Source organism: Chrysemys picta, chromosome 5 (assembly GCF_011386835.1).
Source record: "Chrysemys picta bellii isolate R12L10 chromosome 5, ASM1138683v2, whole genome shotgun sequence".
Lineage (NCBI taxonomy): Eukaryota > Metazoa > Chordata > Testudines > Emydidae > Chrysemys > Chrysemys picta.
In genome coordinates this window covers 89,928,543-89,950,246 of record NC_088795.1, presented here as the reverse complement: position 1 = coordinate 89,950,246, position 21,704 = coordinate 89,928,543, and the positions used below count along the sequence as shown (strand labels likewise).

Genomic DNA, 21,704 nt, shown 5'->3' with positions numbered 1-21,704 from the left:
GGTTTTTTTTTAGAGCTGCATTCTTGACAAATTAATTATTGAAAAAGATTCAAAATGTTAATGGAAAAAGAGAAGAACTAGAAGTGTTGTAGCTGCTGTGTGTGATGCAAGGGAAGGGACACAGAAAATAAAGAGGCACATGAGGTATGTGTAACTAAAAAGTGAAAGCAGAGAAATGGAATGTGGTGGAGAGCAAAGGCGTTTGAGTTTCATTCAGCTACCTATCTATCCAGTTAACTATCACTGATTAATGATAGCTGAAAAAGGCTCAGAGAGATACTAGTCTGACCTCTCAACTACACCTCTACCCCTATATAACGCTGTCCTTGGGAGCCAAAAAATCTTACCGTGTTATAGGTGAAAATGCATTATATCGAACTTGCTTTGATCCGCCAGAGTGCGCAGCCCTCCCACACCCCAGAGCGCTGCTTTACCGCGTTAAATCCGAATTCGTGTTATATTGGGTCGCGTTATATCGGGGTAGAGGTGTATTAACATTTCTCCCCCCTGCCATCAGATGTAGTGGATGTGAGATTTCCCCTGCATACATAAATGAAATGAAGACCCTGGGAACCTATTCACACTATCTTAGATTTTCTTTAATGCCCATCTCCACAATAGCTAAGTAGTGATCACCTCTCTGTGACCTCATTCTTAACACAGCATTTTTCCAGTGGATATGATGTAAGCCACTAGTCATAACTGAAAAAATAAAGTGCTCTAGCAGCTTCAGAACCCCAATTTCAAGATAAATGTAAAGCTTAGCAATATGGGATGCAGCAGTTTTACTACATGCACTTCATGCAGGTACAGGGAAACCTGTAGATGTCCAGTATAGGAGAAAAGTCAAAACCAATCACAGCTAATAGGAGAGCTGAAAAGGAAATAGATAGGATAAATGACACCTGACAGCTTCACTTATTGGTGATGCTGTTTTGGGGTAGGGTGCGGCTGCTTTAACAGGACCTGTTCCACAGCCCGTCAAAATCAATGAAAAACCTCCCATTGGCTCCACTGGGCTTTGGATCAGGCCTAAAATGTAGCCAGAGAAACTTTTCCACATGTCCTCTTGAGCAGGGGTGCTGGAGCAATATTTATAGTGAAGGTGCTGAGAGTCATTGAACCAAACTGTAAACCCTATAGATCAGTGGTGGGCAACCTGTGGCCCGTGGGCTGTATGCGGCCTGTCAGGGTAATCCGCTGGTGGGCCATGAGACAGTTTGTTTACATTGACCGTTCACAGGCATGGCCGCCCACAGCTCCCAGTGGCCACAGTTAGCTGTTTCCAGCCAATGGGAGCTGCGGGAAGCCGCAGGTTGCCCACCATTGCTGTAGAGGATGGAAACTACTTCAAGCCAGGGGGTGTGGCAGCACCCCCAACACCCCTACTTCCAGCTCCTATGCTCTTGAGCAGCTTCACTTTCACCTAATAGTTTTGTAATTCACTGTGTAAGAAACAAAACTAAACCTCATCCTACATGGGAATTAAATCGAGATATCTTAGTTAAAGTGAAATTTTGTGCTTATTAATTAAAACTATAGTTTTTATCACCCACTGGCTTAAGTTCATGTTGACTTTGGTATTATGTGAAACAACTGATTTAACCTTCAAATGAGCTAATTAATTGTATTGTTGGCATAAACTGTCAGTTCTTCAGGGTGTTTGAATTTAATTTGAACAGTTAAAAACATTTCATTTTTGTTTGAGAACTTCAGGAATAGAAGAAAAGGCTTCAAGAAGGGAGATAAGGACAGTTAGAAACACTGAACACAATGTAACCGAGCCTCAAATATAAAACAGAGAGCAAGGAGCATATTGAAGGACAAAGGAAAATGATTAAAAGCTTTTGGAGCTTGACTTATGAATGGAGAAGGAAGACTTCAGGCAATGGGAAAGTAAAATAAAATAGATCTTTGAGCTAAAGGAAAAGAAAGCAGTAGAATGAAAAGAAGGTAAAACATAACTGTTTTATTTAACGGTATTGAGAGAAAATATTTGGGTTTTAGAAAGAGTGTATGAATAGCTAATTTACTGGAAGTAACCCAGCCTAATGTACTCAACAGCATTACTCAAAATGGCACCCTGAAGAAATACTTAATCAATAAACCCTGATATATGCTACATCCTTCTATGTCTATGCTGCATAAGTCACTGATACTCAAATTTGTTACAGTTTTGTACCACCTCAAAATGGCATGTTAACTGAAAACCTATTAAAATATTGTAAAATGATGCTGAAAAGTTGTAAAAATGTTGTTTTATGCACCCATAAGTGCTCTGATAGTTAAACCTGGGACAATGCTTTAACAGTTAGTTACAAAAAATTATGGACCATTTAAGAAATGATGAAAGTGGGAGTTCTGAAGACTGTAAACATAAATGGTTGAAGAGAGAGTCATAGTGATTAAATACTATGATCATCTAGTCTAAGCTGCTGCATACCACAGGCCCAAAAAACAAATAAAATAGATGAAGAGTTAGGCTCCAATCTTGTAAACACGTACATATGTGCTTAATTTTAAGCACACAAATACCATTGAAGCCAATGGTGCTACTTACACACTTAAAGTTAAGTAAATATTTAAAGTGTTGCAGGATTGGGGCCTTAAATAATTTACATTATTACACATACCATTTTGTTTTGCTGTTTTAATCCTGCCTTTTAATAAGTTATTGCAACAGTAAAGAGGATAGGTAGAAGGTGATTCTAGAGACAAACAGTACCTGAAAATCAAAGAAAATCCAGAGGAATGTGTTATAAGTCAAGTGTCAGGTGTGACTTCTGACATTTTCAAATGCAACCAAATGAATCACTTTGGTGTTTTCATCTATACAATATATTACTTGTTACTTCAGGGGAGATCTCTAAACAGGCTTTAGTTTCTGCTGGCTACTTGGATAAAAATAGTAGTAGATGATTAAGGAGTCCCTGTTTTTCTGATGTGGAGGAGTAATTTCTGAATAGGCCATCAGAAATGTGAGTAAATATGAAGAATGCCATATAAATGCTTGCAACCATAACATCTTGGCCTATAATCTCATCAGGCCTCAGGAGATAAAGAAGGATGGCCTGGTGGATACTTGGATTGGAGAACATCAAGAAAAATCAAGGGTACTGCAAAAAAGTAATAGTGATGATTCAGTGGAGGTACTTCTCTGTGACTCTGTACCCATCCAGCATGACCTTAGGAGCACTGTGCTGTTGAAGGTGCCATCTTTCAGATGAGTCATTATACTGAGACCCTTACTAAACTGGGTAGAAAATGGAAAAAATCATAATTTTTGTTGAAACTTTGTTTTGATGAAAATTCTCCAACTAGCTCTAGACCATTAGAGATTGCCCTTTTTTGAATGTGTAACCCACACACCTCCTGGGTGTGGTGTTCTGTCCCATCTAGTGGCACCAAGACCACTTAGAGAGAGAGATTAATGAGTTTGCTCTACAGCCTTAGCTAACAGCCAGTTAGCTTTTAGCGTATGCGGTAAAGGCTCATGCACTAAGCTCCAGAGGCCCCAGGGGTCCAATCCTACCTGCCGACGACTGGGTCTGTCGGCGTTACATATGGTTTAAGGGGTTTAGTGTTAATGTCCTGGCCAAATTTCAATTCAGGTAATTGCATTCTGCCTACCTAAATTTACCTGTAGTTTCAATTGGATAGAGTATTCTTCACTTTGTGCCCTAAACTATTGTGTAATGTTGCTGTGCATTGTGAAACCTCTGATATGTTCCACCCCATGTGTGCCTGCATTTCACTGGTGAAATTATCCTGTAAATATGAATACCGGTACACACGTTATTGCATGATGCTGTTTGGGCATAATCCTATACCCACTGAAGTCAATGGCAAAACTTCCCACTGACTTCAGGGGTGCAGTAACTGACTCTATGTGATGAAAAGGCACTTTATAAATTAGTCTTATAATTTTATAAATGTGAATTTATAGAGGCATGACTTGTAAAATAGTACTACACAAATTTACAATCTGTGCTACTACAATTTATGTTCTGTATGTAATATTTGTCTGTTATGTCTTGTGCTGTATTCAGGATGGAACATGAGGCTACTCAGCTGGAAAATCAGCATGTACATAGTGTGTATGAAAGCACAGCCTCCTATTTTAATGACCTGCAAAGCAAAGCATGGCCTCGTGTTCGTCAGTTTCTGTTGGAGAAAAAGCCTGGCAGTCTCATTGCTGATATAGGTAAGTTACTGTATTTATTGAATGAAAAATCATATGTCATCATTTGTTTTACACATTATGTTTATCATACTTGTCCTTGAAGTCTAGTGTGTTGGGATATTCTTAACAGCATATGAGATAATAGACATACAGTCCCCAAAAATCAAATTGAGAGGAATGTCTACCCTTTACCAAAATGCATATTGTTAGTTTTCTAAAACAGCGTGAAGTTCACCTTTTCTGTATTTCAAACTTAATGGAACAAATCATTATACAAAAAATTGCCCTTCGGCCTTTCCCAAACTGAGGAAAACCAGGGGCAGATGTAGCCTCCCAATTCAATATGTGTGGGGCTGGGGGCTCCAAGGAAGGAATGGGGATGTCAGAGAGGGCCCAGGCTTGTGAATTGTAACCCTCCCCACAGGGAGGCCGTGCCCAGTCCTGCCTCTCCCTGATCTCGAGCCCCACTGCTGATGGGGGCAGTATTGCCGGCCCCCACCCCTGCTTATACCTCCAGGCTTTCTGCCTGGCAGGTCACCTCAGGCCCAGTGCAATGATGCCAGTGGGAGTAGAGAGTCATTCCCTACACTATTGATGGCGGGAACAAAGCCTGAATGGTGCTGTGATGTTGTGCTCCAGGTTACAATACCCCTGACAGTGAAGGCACGTGCCTAGAAAATGAGCATAATAATACCCCTGAGCCTGGGCTGATGTCCTCAGAGTACTTTATGTATATTTTAATCAAGCCAGGGCTTATGATGCCTAAAAGATCCAGGCCTTGTTTAGAGTTTAGGGTTTTATTTTGTTTTGCCTTGTGCCAGCACAATTTTCAGTTATAATGGCTTTTCACTTTCCAAAAGCTTGAAACTAAACCTGTGGAAACTTTTTACTTTGCTCTAGTGTCTCCTGGGCATCATGTCATCCAAAGAGGATGCCCTGTACATTAGGCTAGAGAGTCAGGTCCAGATTCTCAAAGGTAGTTAGGCACCAGTGGGAGTTAGGTGACTAACTACCTTAGAGGATCTGGCATCAGTGCCACACAAATGCACCATTTAAGGTACTAAGAATATAGTTTCTAGATGAACAGGTCAGTATTTCTGTCTATCCTGAGCATATTTATGAGCAATTCACCTGGTGTGAGTTCTCTGAGATGCATAACTAATCAATAGTGTCAGGCAAAACTGGGAAAGGAGCTAGTGGTGGAGTTCACTTTTTTTTAAACTGGTCCTAATCACAGAGATCTCAGAGTACTTTTATGTATTAGTTTTTTTTCTTCTTTTAAATATTTGAGTGCTTTTGAGAGTAGATATGTTGATTGAAAGCCTAGAATGGTGAAATCCTCTTTATTTAACAGGACATTTTTTGTTAAAAAACTTTTTTTGTTTGTTTTACACGTAGCATACTAATGATAATAGGATGGGATGCCCCTTGGTCCATGATCCTCATATTGTTCCTTCATCAGGATAACTTACTCAGCCTTTGACCTTGTAATTTGTTTACATAGGAATTGATTATTGCTTCTGTCACATGGTGGCTGGCCCTTCTAAAGGGAGATAGGTCTCAGCCTACCTGTGACTCAGCTATTTACTTCCCCAGGTGGAGAGTATGAATCGAAGTATATGACAGGTAGTCATGTGACTGAACCAGGCCTCTGAGGGGGTAGAAACACAGAGACCTGTGAATAGCCAAGAGGGATGGCAGAGTAAAGTTGCAGGAAGAGAGTCTCTCCTGCAGTGATCCCAGAGGAAGGGAGTTGTGGCTGGGTAGAAAGACCCAGCTGGAAGTTTTGTTTTTCCCTTGGGGAGAGACAAAGAAGGGAGAGCAGGCCTTGTGTTTTTTCCAGTGCCTTAGACAGCAGTAAGAGACAGTACCTCAGGGGGGTGGGGGGCTGTGCCTTGCTTAAGACTTCTTGGGTTTGTTTTGGAACTTTGTTAAGAAAATCAGACCCCAAGAAGGACTCTTACTAGACTTGTGAAAGCCTCTTTTTAAGTTTATTGAGGAACCAAGGGGTAAAATGAGGCAGGGCACTGCAGAGCCATCCCAGCCATGAGGGGTGCATGTGAGGTGGCCGACAGTACTATAGCTTCATAAAAGGGAACTGCCCACTTATTGCCTTATTACTAAATACTATTACAAATTAATACCATGTATATACAGTATCCTGGGGCGCTAGAGGGGTTAGCAATATTAAGTTTCATTCTGTGAACTGTTGAATTCATTTAGATGGAATAAAGGGCCCAAAGAGTCAAAGGTATTAACATGACCCTGTCACTGTCTAACATTAAACAGTGTTAAAAAAGGTTCATGGTTTGGTGCATATATAGAGACCTCAGCCTGCTTAGTACGATGGCAAACATACTATAAAATTCATGCCAAAGGTTAGAAACATACCAATAAAAACACACAAAAGGAAAAGAAACAAAACAAGGCAAAAAACATTGAAACTGAAATTGAGTGATGATGCAAAACAAACTTAAAACCTATGAAATGCTCTTTTAAAGAGGGTGAATATAGGGTTAGAGTCTCTTACTCTGCCAAACAGTCCTTCTTGGTGGGGAAGGAAGAGTTAGTTCTGTTGTTCAAATCTTAGTTGGGAATGATAGTCACTGTCCCACTTTCAAAAAAACTGACAGACACAAGGGGGAATATAGCTTTTGTTGAGGTTCTTAGGATATAGGGTGACTGCTCAGTCACTGATAGATGCATTGGGCTGGTTGATCAGCCATGACCGCTGTTGTTCTGTATGCTGGCTCGCCTTTCTGATCAGGGACATCATCTCAGCTTCACTGGTCCTTCTCAGGCTGAGCAGAGCTGGATTGGCCATCTCATCTTGGCATGCTGATGCTGTGCAATACAGTTGATTTCAGGGTCAGGCGAAAAGCCGAGAGAGAGGGAGGTAGGACAGGAGGAAGATAATGGGGGACGGAAAGGGACACATGAGGGAGGGGAGACGGAGTGGGATCTCTATTATTATGTATTAGGCTGGGATCCTCACTGATGAAGTGATGATGGTCCACCTTCCTCGTAGACTATTAAGGTCTGATGTCATGGCAACAATCCTGCTGCTGCACCTGCTGTGATGGTAAAAGTTCCTTTTTCTCCCTCAAGCCTCTGTTTAAGGGCAATGGATAGATTGGGCCGTCCTCTAATTATTTTGCCCAACAATGAGGCCTAATTTCCGAAGCACCAATTTTGGTCCATTGATTTCCTGTCCCTTATTCCTATTTTTTACCAGTCATAATCTTAACAAAGTAGTTGACTGGTATCAGTAAACATTTTCTGTTTAAAGTAATTCAGTCTTTCTGTCTCCTTCTTACATCTTTTCTTAAACAATTTTATATAACAGGTCATTATAGCAATTCATGAACCTACACCTACTTTTCACTAGTCAGGCTCACAATTATTACAACAGAAGCATTTGTTGGTAGCACAACAGTATTTTTGGTCCCCTTATTCCAGAGTATGCATTGAGATTATAAAAACTCTTCTGCAAAAACTACTTTTCAATTAACTGAATTAAAACATTTTAATCAATATACACACAACTTACATTTTAATCGAGTGTTCATGCTACTAACATAATCAATTATACTTTTGTTCTGATTTAACAACTCCCACTCTCTTATTAACATGCATATCTTAATTTTTCATCTCATATTTTCTTTGAACTGCTTTAATATATTAGTCTCTTTCATTTCTCTTGAGCATTATTCTTAGGAATAATGCTGGATTTTTGCTCTAGCAATATGATGTTTTTTACCACTTTGAGTGTTCTGCTGTTCTCTCACAGTTACTGTGCTGTCTTTGTAGATAATGTTGCACATTATCAGCAATGAAAGCAGCAGGGCTGCAAGCTGCAGTGCTGTTTCTAAAGATAACTCAGGCCTTTAAATTTAATTACTAAGAATAAAATGGTTCTCTTTGCCTAGCTATTCCCCTGCCTCTAGGGTGTAAACTTTCAGATACTATTCTCTACCACTGACCCATAACTGTGCTGAATGTTTCTTAATCTAATTTTGAAAAGTGCCTGTAATGCATATGGTATTGAAGAGCACTCTGGAATATTTCAGTTTAGAACAGCACTGATCCTTAAATATTTCTAAACATACTTCCAGGTAGAAGACACATTCTATAGATGCCAGTTACACATACAAATGTGAAGTTGTAACTGATTAAAACAATAACAGAAAGAGGATGTGCCTGTAACACTGAAATAGTTCTTCGTTGCATAGAAACCATTGAACTTCGGTCATTTTCAAGTCTGTGTTTGGAGGTTAAAATTGTCCTCTCTTGTCTGTGCTGCAGATCCGTATTCTGGGCAAATCCTGCCCTCTCCTCTGCAACCACAGAGATCTCACTGGTAGTAGAACTGTTGCACAACATGCAGGGCAATATTCCTAGGTTCCTGGAAGGTGGCACATATGGCATGGAGCTTACTCAACAGTGGCTACAGGGTGGAGATCAGGGACAGGGCTGAAGGAGCCACGGCTTCATTGATCCTCCTGTTTGCTCCCTCACTCCTCTTGAAGGGGCTGCATTAGGGATGTGTGCAGTAGCAGCTGCGCTGAAGAGTAGTCCATGGCTTGTTGAGAGAGGATTCCTTTCTCCTCTACCTCCCCAGCCCATCCAAAGAGAAATCCATTGCACAGTCTAGTTTTTAGACTGTATGGGAGGAATTGGGTGTAGTTGCATGTGCAGTATTTCCATTGACATAAGAAGAAACTTTGCATCCTGAATAAATATATACATTGTGGATTGAAGAGGAGAATTTTGGCCTTTAATTTGGTTCATGATTTATTGATGATCTGTACCACTGTGCCATGAATTTACAAAGCTTTCATGTTGCTGTTGTAGATACCGTTCCATGTCTGATGATGTGAATATATAATTTTACAGAGACAAAATGATTTCAGTGGGAATGAAGCAGGATCATTGCATTTTCTAGGATAGTTTTAAAATTAAAAGATTTACAAGAGTATTTTGGCACAAAGTGTTTTCACTTTTCCATGAGGGATGAGAGGTGGGGTGAAGGAATTTCATAATAGGTTGCTTCCTGTGTAATAAAGCTTATTGTTTTGTAGGATGTGGGACTGGAAAGTATCTCAATATCAACAGTCAGGTGTTTAATCTGGGCTGTGATTACTGTGAACCTTTGATAAATATTGCAAGGAAGAAAGGCTGTGAAGTCTCGGTATGTGACAACCTTAATCTTCCCCTTAGGGATCAGTGCTTCAATGCAATCATCTCCATCGGAGGTAAGAGAATACAGTAGAATGTTTGTTCAGTTCCAAAATAAACATGAAATATTTTGGATCATTTTTTCAGTTGGTTCTTACATCTCATTGTCATGGTTATTTTTAAACCACGCAGCTATCTTTTAAATCTTATAAAAGTTTCATGATAGGAAACCTGAGAACGAAAATGTATTCAGTTTAATTTCATAACAATGACATTGACTAGGGAAGTACCTAGTCTTTTTTTGTGGCCTTGTACATGCTAGGAAAAAAGGTTTGTTTTTAATGTGTCTTAACTAATGTGTGTTAAAATCCTAGTGTAAGCAAGTCAAGTTGTAGTTTTAAAACATGTAGCTAGTCAAGGCAAACTCTTTCCTGGACTCCCCGGGTCTGCCTTGAGCAACAACATGTCAAATCTACAACTCACCTTAACTAGCGTGTGTTAAGAATATACATTTCTGATGGAAAGTGATTCTATCAAAGTTTTCTGACTAGCTGTAGGTACGACACATTGGAAGGAAAGTATGGAGAAGGTTTGTACTGTTATTACCTTCTGCTGTACTTGTTCTGTGGCTAGATGGAGGATTTATGTTTCCAGCAATGTCAGTTGAAATCTTTCATGGGCACTAAATTAACTGAAGATTATTTAAAAAAATAAATAATGTAACAGTAGCAATATTTAAGCTGAAATGCCTTTCCTTCCTTCACAGTGATTCACCATTTCTCAACTAAACAAAGAAGAATCAAAGCAATAAAAGAAATGGCAAGGGTGTTGATACCTGGAGGTCAGATCATGATTTATGTTTGGGCTATGGAACAAAAAAATCGTCGCTTTGAAAAACAAGACGTATTTGTTCCATGGAATAGAGACTTGTGCTCCCGGCTTCTTTCAGAATCAAATCAGTCTGGACATAAGAGTGATCTTGAACATACTGTAAAAAAACACCCACAGCAACTAGTAGGCTCTGAATGCAGCTACCCAATTAATCTTAAACAGGAACTTGATACAAAAAGTTCCCACAGTACAGACCATTGCTTAGCCAAAACCTGCTGCATGAAAATGTCTGAAGAAGAAGAAAATCGATTCTATAGTGCTCTAGGGAAATCTTTTCGTTCATGGTTTTTCTCCAGATCCCTTGATGAATCAACCTTAAGAAAGAAAACTGAGAAGATGAAATCTCTGAAGAATGTAGGAGGATGGGCAAACAGTACCATATCTATTCAACCATCAAGACACTGCAGTTTAGACTTAGGTCACTGTGGGCCATTGTTAAAAGAGCAAAGTTTAGATGATGATGAAGTGTTTCTAGAAAATGCATCTGTCAAAAAACCACAATGGATGACAACCTCAGGTGTAATAAGGGATTTAAATGGAGAACACCATGGAGTAGTTCAGAGCAAGAATGAAGAAACATCTTTTCTGAGTGGTCCTGTGGAAGACAGGGACAACAACTGTACTTATAGTAGAGATGATAAGTCTACTGCTAGCAAACTCTTTCAAAGAACTTCAACAACTGACTCCACTGATTCTATTTTGGATGAAGCAATGGCTGTTGAGGACCAGGTTGTTGACATATTGGATACAAAAGCCTTCATGCGTTATTATCATGTTTTTCGGGAAGGAGAGCTATGCTGTCTACTGGAAGAGAATGTGCCTGAGCTTCATATTATTAGTTCTTGCTATGATCATGGAAACTGGTGCATTATTGCAGAGAAAATAGCAAAATAACTGCAATCTGAGCAAATAAAACAAAACTTTGAAAATTGAAAAGTTTGAACACTGCTCCTTGAAGGTGTTCTGTGGTGGTGTTGTAATTGTGCAATATAAAATGGAATTTGAGTCTCCTGTAGTTGTGTTCCATCCATTTCTGATTTTACTTTGTATTTATCTATAAATACTGTATATAAGAATGTAAGAGGCAAACAACAATACTTATGTTTTGTCAAAGATAGGCTTTTAAGAGTTTTATATTGCTTTTAGCAAATGATTCAGTTTTTAAATGTACTTTTGTATTGAAAAATAAACAAAACATTTTTATAAGATAAGGATCAGGGCATCTTTTATGAGAAATATTTGCCCAGTTTGAACTTAAAGCTTGGTAATGCAAACACTTAAGCATGTGTGTTAACTTTACTCAGTAGGGTCCTGATTCAGCAGTCCACGCTTCTTCAGCAAATAACTTAAGGACATGCTTAACTTTAAACATGTGCCTAAGTCCCAATTTGGATACATGCTTTAAGTTAAGCACATTTAAATACTTTGATGAATTGTGGTCTTCAGGATGGGCTACTCATAGGCATAAATGTTTGCATGATCAAGCCATGAGTATTCTGTGCTTTGTGCTTAGCATTCTGGAGCAAATGGAACAGCTGCATTTGTTCAAGATTTTGGTCTTTTTTTTTTTTTAAACGGTCTAGTTCAGGCGTTCTCAAACTTCATTGCACCGCGACCGCCTTCTGACAATAAAAATTACTACATGACCAGAGGGCGGACCGAAGCCTGAGCTCGCCCGATCCCTGCCACCTTGGGTTTGGGGGCCAAAGCCCCACTGCCATGGGGTGGGTGGGAGGGAAGCCAAAGCCCAAGGGCAGCAGCCCCAGGCAGGGGGCCTGTAATCTCAGCCCCACTGCCCAAGGCTGAAGCCCTCAGGCTTTGGCCCCAGACAGTGGGGCTCGGGCTTTGGCTTCAGCCCCTGGCCCCAGCAAGTCTAAGCCAGTCCTTGCAACCCCATTAAAACGGGGTCAATACCCACAGTTTGAGAACCGCTGATCTAGTTTATGCCTCAGAGCTAAGGGGTTGAGACTGAGTCTTATGTATTCTCTACCACAAATACATTAATTTATTTTCTACAGTTTTAAAAGTTTTGCTTATCTGTAAATACTGTTCACTGAGACTAATTTTAATAACCATTATTTATAAAGAGTACAGAAAATCAAATGTATTTGAGGTGTACATATTTTTGAGATAAACATGGGAGCACTATGTGAAATTAGTATAATTCTAGTGCATATCTGCTTAGTTTAAAAGACAGATTTATCTGTAGTATTTGATCAGCTTATATACTTAATGACAATATATACTTTCTTAAAGGTATCCTAAGAAATGTAGAAGATATGAGTCAAGTATGAAAATAAAACATTACAAATCAAATAGCAAAATCCTTAAAATACGTCTTCCATATTTTGAATGGGACATTAAAAGGTCCCTGATGCCTCTAGGTGCTGGAAACTAAAGAACCATTTTTCAAAGGACTAGAGGATAACTCTCATGTCTTGGGCAGATTTCCCTCTCTTAGGTCTGATCTACACCTAAAACTTAGGTCAACCTAGCTATATTGCTCAGGGTTGTGAAAATTTTCATGCCCTGTGCAATTGTAGTTAAGTCGACCTAACCCCCACTGTAAATGCAGCTAGTGGAAGAATTATTCCACTGACCTAGCTAGCACAGCTCAAGGGGGTGGATTTACGATAGTGATAGAAAAATCTCTTCTGTCACTGTAGTAAGTGTCTACATTACAGTGGCATAGCTGCAGCACTGCGGCTTTGCCACTATGGTGCGTGTAGTATAGATATACTCTCAGTAAAATACTGCCTACACTCTGTGGTAAATTTTCTTACTGAGCACAGCAGCCAATCACACTCACATTATACTAGATTAGCCCACTGTTACACACAGTGAGCAGTACTTTACTCCTTAAGTAATCTGGTTGATTTTGCTGGGACTACTTGTGGAGTAAGGTGCTACTTAGCAGGGGTAAGGGTATCAGAATCTGACTTTGAGTCACTGAGTTCAGCAGCAAAACTGTAATTGACATCAGTGGGAGCAGGACTGAGCCATAATGATGGCTCCGTTTGCATATGCCATCAGTGCAGGTCTAGGGCCAAATTCTGCATTTGGTCAGTGAAGTTACTCTAGGCCACATCCTCAGCTGGTGTAAATTGGCATAGTTCCATTGGCTTCATTGACTGTCCCTCTGTATTTGCAGCAGTTTAACTGAGTGTTATAATTTGACTTTGGTAATTAAGATGTCTGACTAATTACTCAGTAAAGAACTTGACATACTGTGTATAAGAGGAGTTTTAACAAGAGCAAAACTACTGTAATGCTTTTGAAATGTTACCCATTCTACAATATGTAAATTCATAGCTTTTAGCTTGTTCAGTCACAGACCCTGATGGAAGTAAAAGTGTAAATGTTTTATATGTAACTGCCCTGGATATAAAGTTTAATAATATATTATATATATTCTTTCGCTAAAATTTATCTAAATAGACTGACCTCCATGGTTTTTCTTATTGTACAGTTTCTGTTCATTCTCATTTTCACTCTTGCTCTCTCTCTAGCCCAATGATTCTTTAAGTATTTATCCACAGTGGAACAGTCATTGGGCCGGAGAGAGATTGAGATTGATTCTGTACCCCAGTGGTCAGGGCACCCGCCCTAGAAGTGGGAGTCTCCAGGTCCTACCACTTTTTCATTATTTATCCACAATGGAACAGCACCAACAGGAAAGACAGAGGAAGCCACACCTCAGAATATACCATATCTCTGTGGTCAGTGCACTCTCCTGAGAGGTGTGACACTCCTGGTTAAATTCTTTCTCCCCCTCTGGAAGAGAGGGCGGAATTGAACCTGGGTGTCTCCCACATTCCAGGCCTGTGTGCTAACCACTGGGTAAACGTTATAGGGGGCACCACCACCAGCTCCTCCTCCTGCTGTTTAGTACAGAGTGAGGCAGGCTCCAAAGTCATTCCTGAAAGACTTGTCTTCGGTGCATAAGTGACCTGACTCCAGGAGAGTGATTCCTATTTGTTAATTGCTAGCAGAGATAGGCACCTGCCTGAAGCAGGTGAGAGGGACAGGGTTTAGCACACCTACTCTGGTTGGCATCTCCTCCTGTTGGCTAGCAAGCTGGCTTTTTATATGCATTCTTAGGTGCCTATCTCTCCCTATGCATTGTATAGGTAGTCTACCTGTCTAACAGCTTTGTGGACTGAAGTGTTGGTCTTCAGATTTTCTAGGCACCTAAAAGTTAGGCATGCTGACTCTCAGCATTGCAACACCTAAGTCCCTTTGTGAATCTCACCCTATGATTCTCTCTTATCATGAGAAACATGACATTTCCAAAAAAAACAACCACGTGTGATCCCAGTGTTTATTTGCTTAGGATCATAGCTTAATGTGTTCAAACAAGTGGTGAATGCCATAGCAAAGCTTGTAATTGACATTAAATAAATACAATTCCTGCACTACTTACTAAGATAAAACTCTCATTGATGTCAGAACTGTAGGATTTGTCCCTTAACAGGCAAAAGTGAAGTTTGGATTTGTGTCTTCTGTTTGGTAATAGAAAGTTCTAGAAGTAAAATTCTGGTCCCATTAAAGCCCAAAACTCCCACTGACTTCAATTGGTTCCTAGGTCACCAACCTGTCCTTAACTGGTACTTTGAGATATCTTGATCAGAAGAGGAAAGATGCCCAGTTTCCTTCTGTTTAACTTAATATTTAATGTTGTCAGTCTGAATTGACTGATAATGGCTGCTATTTTAACTCTTAAAATGTATAATTTAAACTGACACCTGCAATAAAAAACATATTACAATTGAACAAACTTATTTTTGATGGAACACAAAAATACAATATTTGATAAATGTCGTTTTGCCTTTTTTGAGTAAATGTGAATATTTATAAGTGCAAAAGCTATTGTTTTTCTACAAAAGACAATTCATTTACCTTCTTCAAATTGAAGAGGGCAATCGTTTTAAAAGCACAAATGGGTTATGAAAAGCTATAAATTTTGTAAAAGTGTTCATCTGTGATAAGTGCTAGTATTCATATTATTTGTGTGTATACTTTAAAATGATACTCAGTTAAGAGATATGCAGTGTGTTACAGTAGCACAGGATTGATAATGAACAATCTGACTGTGTTCTGATTAAAAAACATGGCCCTGATCCTGTAATTACATCCATACTGAATTGTACTCACATGTGCACTCCATTGACTTGAATGGGTCATCTTTGGAGTGTAGGGATTTTCTTGTGTGATGCATTTGTAGGCCCATATTTATACTTCAGTGCAACTTGGATGTTTCAGTGTTACTAGTTAGATCAAAACTATACAGTTTTATATCTCTGTTGTGAGTTCTTGTTATGCTTATCCTGTATTAATTCCGGTAGCTACTCATTATTGTAATTTGAATCTGCTGTGTTTAAATACTACACTATAATCATTTCTTAGTCCACATATAAAACTTCAGATATTAACCATCATTTGGGTGAAAATAAATCTTGCTCCATTGAAATATTATTTACTGGAAACATTACACAGTTTAAGATGCATTAATAAAGATGACATATTATCCACTGGAAACTGTGTCTGGGAAAGTTCTTACTGCCTGTCAAATCAGAGAAGTTCTTTGCTGTTAGAATCACTCTGTATTAATTAGAACTTAGCCACATTCCCAGAGCTTGAGCCTGAACTCTAATGTCTACACCACAATTAAACAGCCCTTTAGCCTGAGCCCGAGTCAGTTGGCATGAGCCAGCCGTGGGTATCTAATTGCAGTGTAGACATAGCCATGGAGAACCTTTCAAACACAGATGCCAAAACTTGCATACAGCCACAAAACTTTCAAGGAGCAATAACAGTTGGGGCCACCAATGAAAACTCTAGACACGAATCCACTCTGTCTCATACCCTGACTCATTATATCCAGTAGAATTGTAGCATGCAATTTAGTGGGAGAGGAAGAGGGATAATATGTTTGAGTTATTTTCTCACATTACAATGGCCCCGGGTAAGAGTGACCTAAGCTGTTGTATTGACCCTGTCTATAGTCATTATGGCGACATTGATAGCAACTCCATAATTAAGGCTGAGTTGAGTTTTGCACATAAAGCTCATTGTTTTATATTAAAATACTACATATTCTCCCCAGAATTACAGCACTTATTCTCTGAATACAGAATTAATTTTCTGAGATTTACAATTTAATCTGTCAATTAGTTTAAGAATTCAAATTAATTAAAAATGGGCCCTTTAAGAAATTTAATACCCAGTCTCTGTGTATTTGCCTCTCCTAATGTCTGTAACAGAATAACACAGACTCTTCAAACATCCCTTATAGTTAAAACACATTGAAATCTTGTGCATGGGCTACATTTGAACATATTTCTAAGGATTAATGGCCATTTCCTCACATTATTTTCATAAACAAAAGTTTCTCCTGCTAATGCAAGATGTATAGTGCTTGGCACCCTATGTGGGATAGCAATCAGACTAAAAAGTGTAGCTCCTGACAGAAAAGATTTTTATGTACATCCATCCCCATTAATCAGGCTTGTGTATGCCAAACCCCAATCAATCAGCCCTGCATCCCTGGAAGGGAGCATGCTCAGTCACTCTGTGAGGATGGAGCAGGCTCAGTCTCAATTACATTCAGGTCCTGTGTGGGGATGGAGCATACACATTGCAGATGGAATCTTCAGAAAATACAACCGCCAGACTATTACTGACCTCTGCCCAGTAAGTACAAGCTGTCATTCTCAGAAATGTATAACCTGGTTAAATTTGAGTGGATTTTCAGGGGACAACAAAAGGCACATCCCTAACATCAGGATGATGCCTTGGCAAATGTTAAGTACTTTCTCCAGAGTACCAAGGCGCTACAGCTTCTCAATGAACTGGTTTTAAGAATTTTTAATGTGGACAAAACAACATATTTTCCCCAAACCATGTTCTAGAAAATGGCAGAACTGCTTCTGCTGTTACCTTCCCAAAAAATTCAACATGAATCTTAGAAATATATAAGTGTGGACAGCTCCACTCCTTCACGCTATCTCTGATCTTGTTCACAGTAACCACAAGTTTAGCATTTCTGTTCCTATCCACCTTTTTCCTATTCTCCACTAAGATAGCTAGACACATTAGTTCTTTCTCACGAATCTGTCTCTCAAGCTAATATGATTATCTATACTCTCCCAGTCACTCTATCTCTGTCCTTTCCTCAGCTCATAGCCATTGGCGCTATTCCAATCTAGTGCCTTCTCTTGTACCACTAACTCAGTTTGATGCTCAGTCAATTAAAGTGTACCTGCCACTGTGTTGAGAGATGGTGATACTCTTCAAAGATGTTCAGAGCAACCTAAGGGCCCTACTCTCCCTTGCCTTACCTTGAGAATGCAACAAACTGCCATTCTCATTTAGTAGCATACTTCATCCACCTTGCACAGCTGTAAATGGTTACTTAAAATGCAAGACAGTAGAAAATCCTGATCAGTAGAACTCTGATCCATCACAAGGCTGGTGATGATTCAGGGGGTGCTTGTTAGACTATTGGTTCCCATTCTCCACCCCAAACACTTCACCTTACGTTCTTTTCTACACAGAACTGTACAAGGGGCATGCTACATTCTTCCTTTCAAAAAGCCTAGTTAATTCATTGTGGGTTTGATCCCAGGTATATCAGTCTTGTTTGATCCACCTGCAATTTAGCAATCCACTCCAGTTTACTTTTTTATCGCCTTGTCTCTCTTAAAGCCATAATATGGAAAAAATTTATAGAAGAAGAATCTCAATAATATGACATGAAAAGTTAGAATTATAAGACTTGAGAGTAATTAGATCGCCAAACTGACATGGAAAATATGTCAGAAGAAAAGAGAATGTAAATTTTATTAGTAGCGCTTTGGATTTTGAACAATTCTAAGAGATTCCCTCTTGCCCTGTAACATTGTACGTAGTGTTGTAAACTCTTTTTGCTGAAGCACCTTCAATTTAGTGAATGCTGTGATGCTAGATTGCTGGTATGCTGATAGAGTGCCCTCTTCTGGAGAGAAAATGTAATTTGATTGTGTTTACTCTAAGGAGGATGACTGGCTTACTGTGCGCTAGGTTCTTTAGGGAGCAAAGAAAAGGCATGGTCCCTACCCTGAGAATCTTATGTATTGATTTTAGATTTGCTATGAATAAGAGCAGAAAAAGAGAAGGGGAGGGGAATGAACATCTTTTCATCCTCTAGTCAATTAGCAACAGCACACGTTTTCTCAATATACTAATATGGAATTCTATTGAAACACATAGATTTAAGCTAATGGCTAGATAAAATGTGATAAAAATAACAGTGTCACTCAGACCTTGTGACAGAGTGCTGGAAGCTAGCAGGTGAGCCAGCACTCTGATCACTTAAGCACCAATCAGTTCCCCTGGAGAAGGCTGATTGGAGTTATGCAGCTAATTAGCTGAGTGGGCTGGGAGGGCTGATGAACCAATTAGCCATCCGCTGATGGTATAAAAGAAGACACAAGAAGGAAGGGGGTGGCGGAGGATTCGGGTTAGTTAGTACACATTGAGGTCTTGCTATTCTTCCCTGATCCTATGGGAAAGGGCAAGAAACACTATGGGACTGTATTGGTGTTGTTGATGGGAATATAAATAAATCCACATGATGTTGCCACTTACTGGACAGTGTCTGACAGGTTTGTGGGACATCAGAGGATGGGGGTGGAGTGTTCCTATTATAGACCTCTAATAGGAGTCTTTGAAATGTGATATTATCCAAGGTATCTTTCTCAGTGTCTCCTCTATTTGGCTGGCAGTGGAGAGACTGTACTGGTATGTCAGAACTATTGAGAATAAAAAAACTGATCTGGAATTGTGCCTGCTTCCTAACCATGGGACCAACAAGACTGGTAGGGTTAATGGCCAATCTTTGGCTTGGGCAAAATACTCCTGCTACCAGAGGCTGAATTAGTCCTTTGGAAAGATCATATGCTCTAATTTAGATCAAGCATAGCCATTCAGTTCCCGATTAAACCTTACTACAAAAAACGATGGCGCCCTGATGGTAGTGTGGGGCATTAATCAAAACCAGTTTTTAGTATGTCTGAGAAAAATGCAAGAGATGAGACATTGATGGATTTAATAGAAAACAAGACATATGCAGCATCCCCAGACTGCTTTAAATTGATGTTTTATTCAATGGCAATGCCTAACAAGTCCTGATCCTGAGAGATGCTTGAGGACTAGAAAGTTCTTTTGAAGTTAATAGCAGCTAACAGTACACAGTACTTCCTGGGATCAGACCCAAATTGCCAGTTGTAGAAGGATTGGATGTTCCTACACAGAGGACTATAGGATAATTATTTTTTTTTAAATATGACATGAGATCCGTTAATTATTTTAAACAAATATTGTGTGTATGTATGTATGTGTGTGTGAATACAGACAATGCTCTTGTTCTTTTTTCCACACTGAATACATCAGATATCTGGGAAAAAATAAAAGTTTTTCTGTGCTTTGTAATATAATTGCTATTGTTGCTCAGTAGTAATTAGAATTTATGAACGGTACATGGAATGTTTAAGAAACAGGAAGTATCAATAGCCGTGAAATGTTTAATTCATTGTAAACAAGGTTCCATGTTATGTATCTGGAGAGATATTGTACATTTAGGCTATGGTGAGGAGTGCTTGTTTTAATAGTATGTTATTTTTAACTTGACAATGACACTACCTTTATGAAGTGGAATATTAACTCTGGATTTTGCCTTTTTGTTTCAGATTAGATTTTGAAATAAACAAAGGTCCCTGGAAAGTTCATTTCAATACATATTTTAATTCAACCAACCTAGTAGTGGAACATATCTTTCCAGTCATCTTGGCCCCAGCCTTACACAGAGCTTTTACCACAAGTGCCAATTCAGTGCTACAGGAGTAACAGAAGATTTCTAAAACTGAGCTGTGCAAGAAATAGGGCCTAATCCTATTTCTGTTGACTTTAGTGGGCTTTGGATCAGGCCATAAATGGAAATTTTGCCATTGAGAGCACTGGACCTTCAGTCCGGATGCAGGCTGTCATAGCAGGTGAGGGAAATGTACGACCTCAGATTCACCTTTGCTTTTGATATCATATGAAGGCTTTAAAGAAATCATGAAGCTATTTACGATTGTGCAAAGAAGCTGTTCAGATGCGAACTGAATTTATAACCAACTGGTCTATGAAATATTAAACAAACCATTATTGTTCCTTAACATGCTGCCTAGAACAAGTGCTTCAACCTGCATTATGTGTAGAGACTTTGTGGAATGTATTAGGTGCTGGTTAATTGAGAGTAAAAAGGCATAAATGATAACTCACTGGAGTCAAAGAGCTGAAGAAAAATATTAAACTTAATGTTTAATGCTAAATATCCAAAAGCGATTTAACATCACAGTGAAATAGGTAATTTTAAAATTTAATATTCCCATATCAAAAATTGAAACAAAAATGCTTTCATATGTAGTATCGTGTATATTAAGAGAAATTCTTTCATTACCAATGAACTAATCTGTACCTGTTGGGTCATAAAATTATATATGTATCTGTACAAAACAAGGAAATGAACATAAAGAAATAAAAATATAAAAAGACAAAACACATATTATAGTAATGTCTGTCTTCCTAAAATTCTCTCTTAAATAAGCACAGAGTAGCTGTCATTGTTGTATACTAGCAGCACTGCCAGTTATCTCAATTTTATTGGGATTCTTGAGGTATTTGATATTTTTATTGAAACGCTCGCCTCTGGCATCATCTAATTAGATGAGAATCTCAGCTTTCACTTTACAAAAAAGTAAGTTTTTGTAGCTCTCAGAGTTGTGGAGAAAATCTTGAAAATATGGTCCCAGGGTACCCCAAAGTCTAAAAAACCAGACAAAATAAAGAAGACAATGTTTATTATATTTGTTAATCTTGCAGTTTTTAAGCCAATCTTGTGATTCTGGAGGGCTGCCCCATGATTTTTGAACACTTGGGGTAGGCAATGTTGGTAAGGATGTGAGCGTGGCTGCAGAAACTAAAGATTCACTTCCATTTTTGGAAAGTGGGGCTCTGGAGTGCAGGCACAGATTGGGGCGCAACAGACTGCTGCCGGCGACAGGCTCTAGTTCCTGTGTTCTAGGGTGTTTAACTAGGTGTAGGATGTAGGGTTCTCGGGTGTAATTGTTAAAAACTGCTCCTCTCCCTGCCTTGATGAGGAGTACAACATGCTGCCCTTATAAGCTTATTGCTGTGCTTTATCTAGCCTGGCCTCTGTGCATTAAGAGCCAGATCCAAAACCCATTGAAGTCAATGGGAGGCTTTCCATTGACTTGAATGGACTTTGGATCAGCGCTACCTGACAAAGAAATCGCTGGTGCCTCCTCCAAAAATAAATCCCTGGTTCTGCACTGAGGTCCATGTGATCCCCTGCACGGTCTTCACTGCAGGACTGGGATCAAAATTTGGATTAAAATATCACTAACAA

At 39.2% G+C, this 21,704-nt stretch overlaps 1 protein-coding gene across 4 annotated transcripts in view; it reads left to right on the top strand.

Annotated features, from left to right (window-relative positions):
* The window catches only part of TRMT9B (tRNA methyltransferase 9B (putative)), a 46,046-nt gene extending 31,762 nt beyond the window's left edge, over positions 1 to 14,284 (top strand). Inside the window, exons 2-6 of one of the 4 annotated variants that reach the window (XM_065596888.1) lie at positions 1,717 to 1,953; positions 3,047 to 3,149; positions 4,050 to 4,204; positions 9,265 to 9,438; positions 10,128 to 14,284. In XM_065596888.1, coding sequence (XP_065452960.1) covers positions 3,067 to 3,149; positions 4,050 to 4,204; positions 9,265 to 9,438; positions 10,128 to 11,146 — 1,431 coding nt within the window. In that variant the 5' untranslated portion in view covers positions 1,717 to 1,953; positions 3,047 to 3,066 and the 3' untranslated portion in view covers positions 11,147 to 14,284. Of the gene's footprint in view, positions 1 to 1,716; positions 3,150 to 4,049; positions 4,205 to 9,264; positions 9,439 to 10,127 lie in introns of all 4 variants that reach the window. The other 3 variants (XM_005299145.5, XM_042841921.2, XM_005299148.4) reach the window with 3 other exon arrangements.
* The last annotated feature ends 7,420 nt before the right edge of the window (positions 14,285 to 21,704 follow it).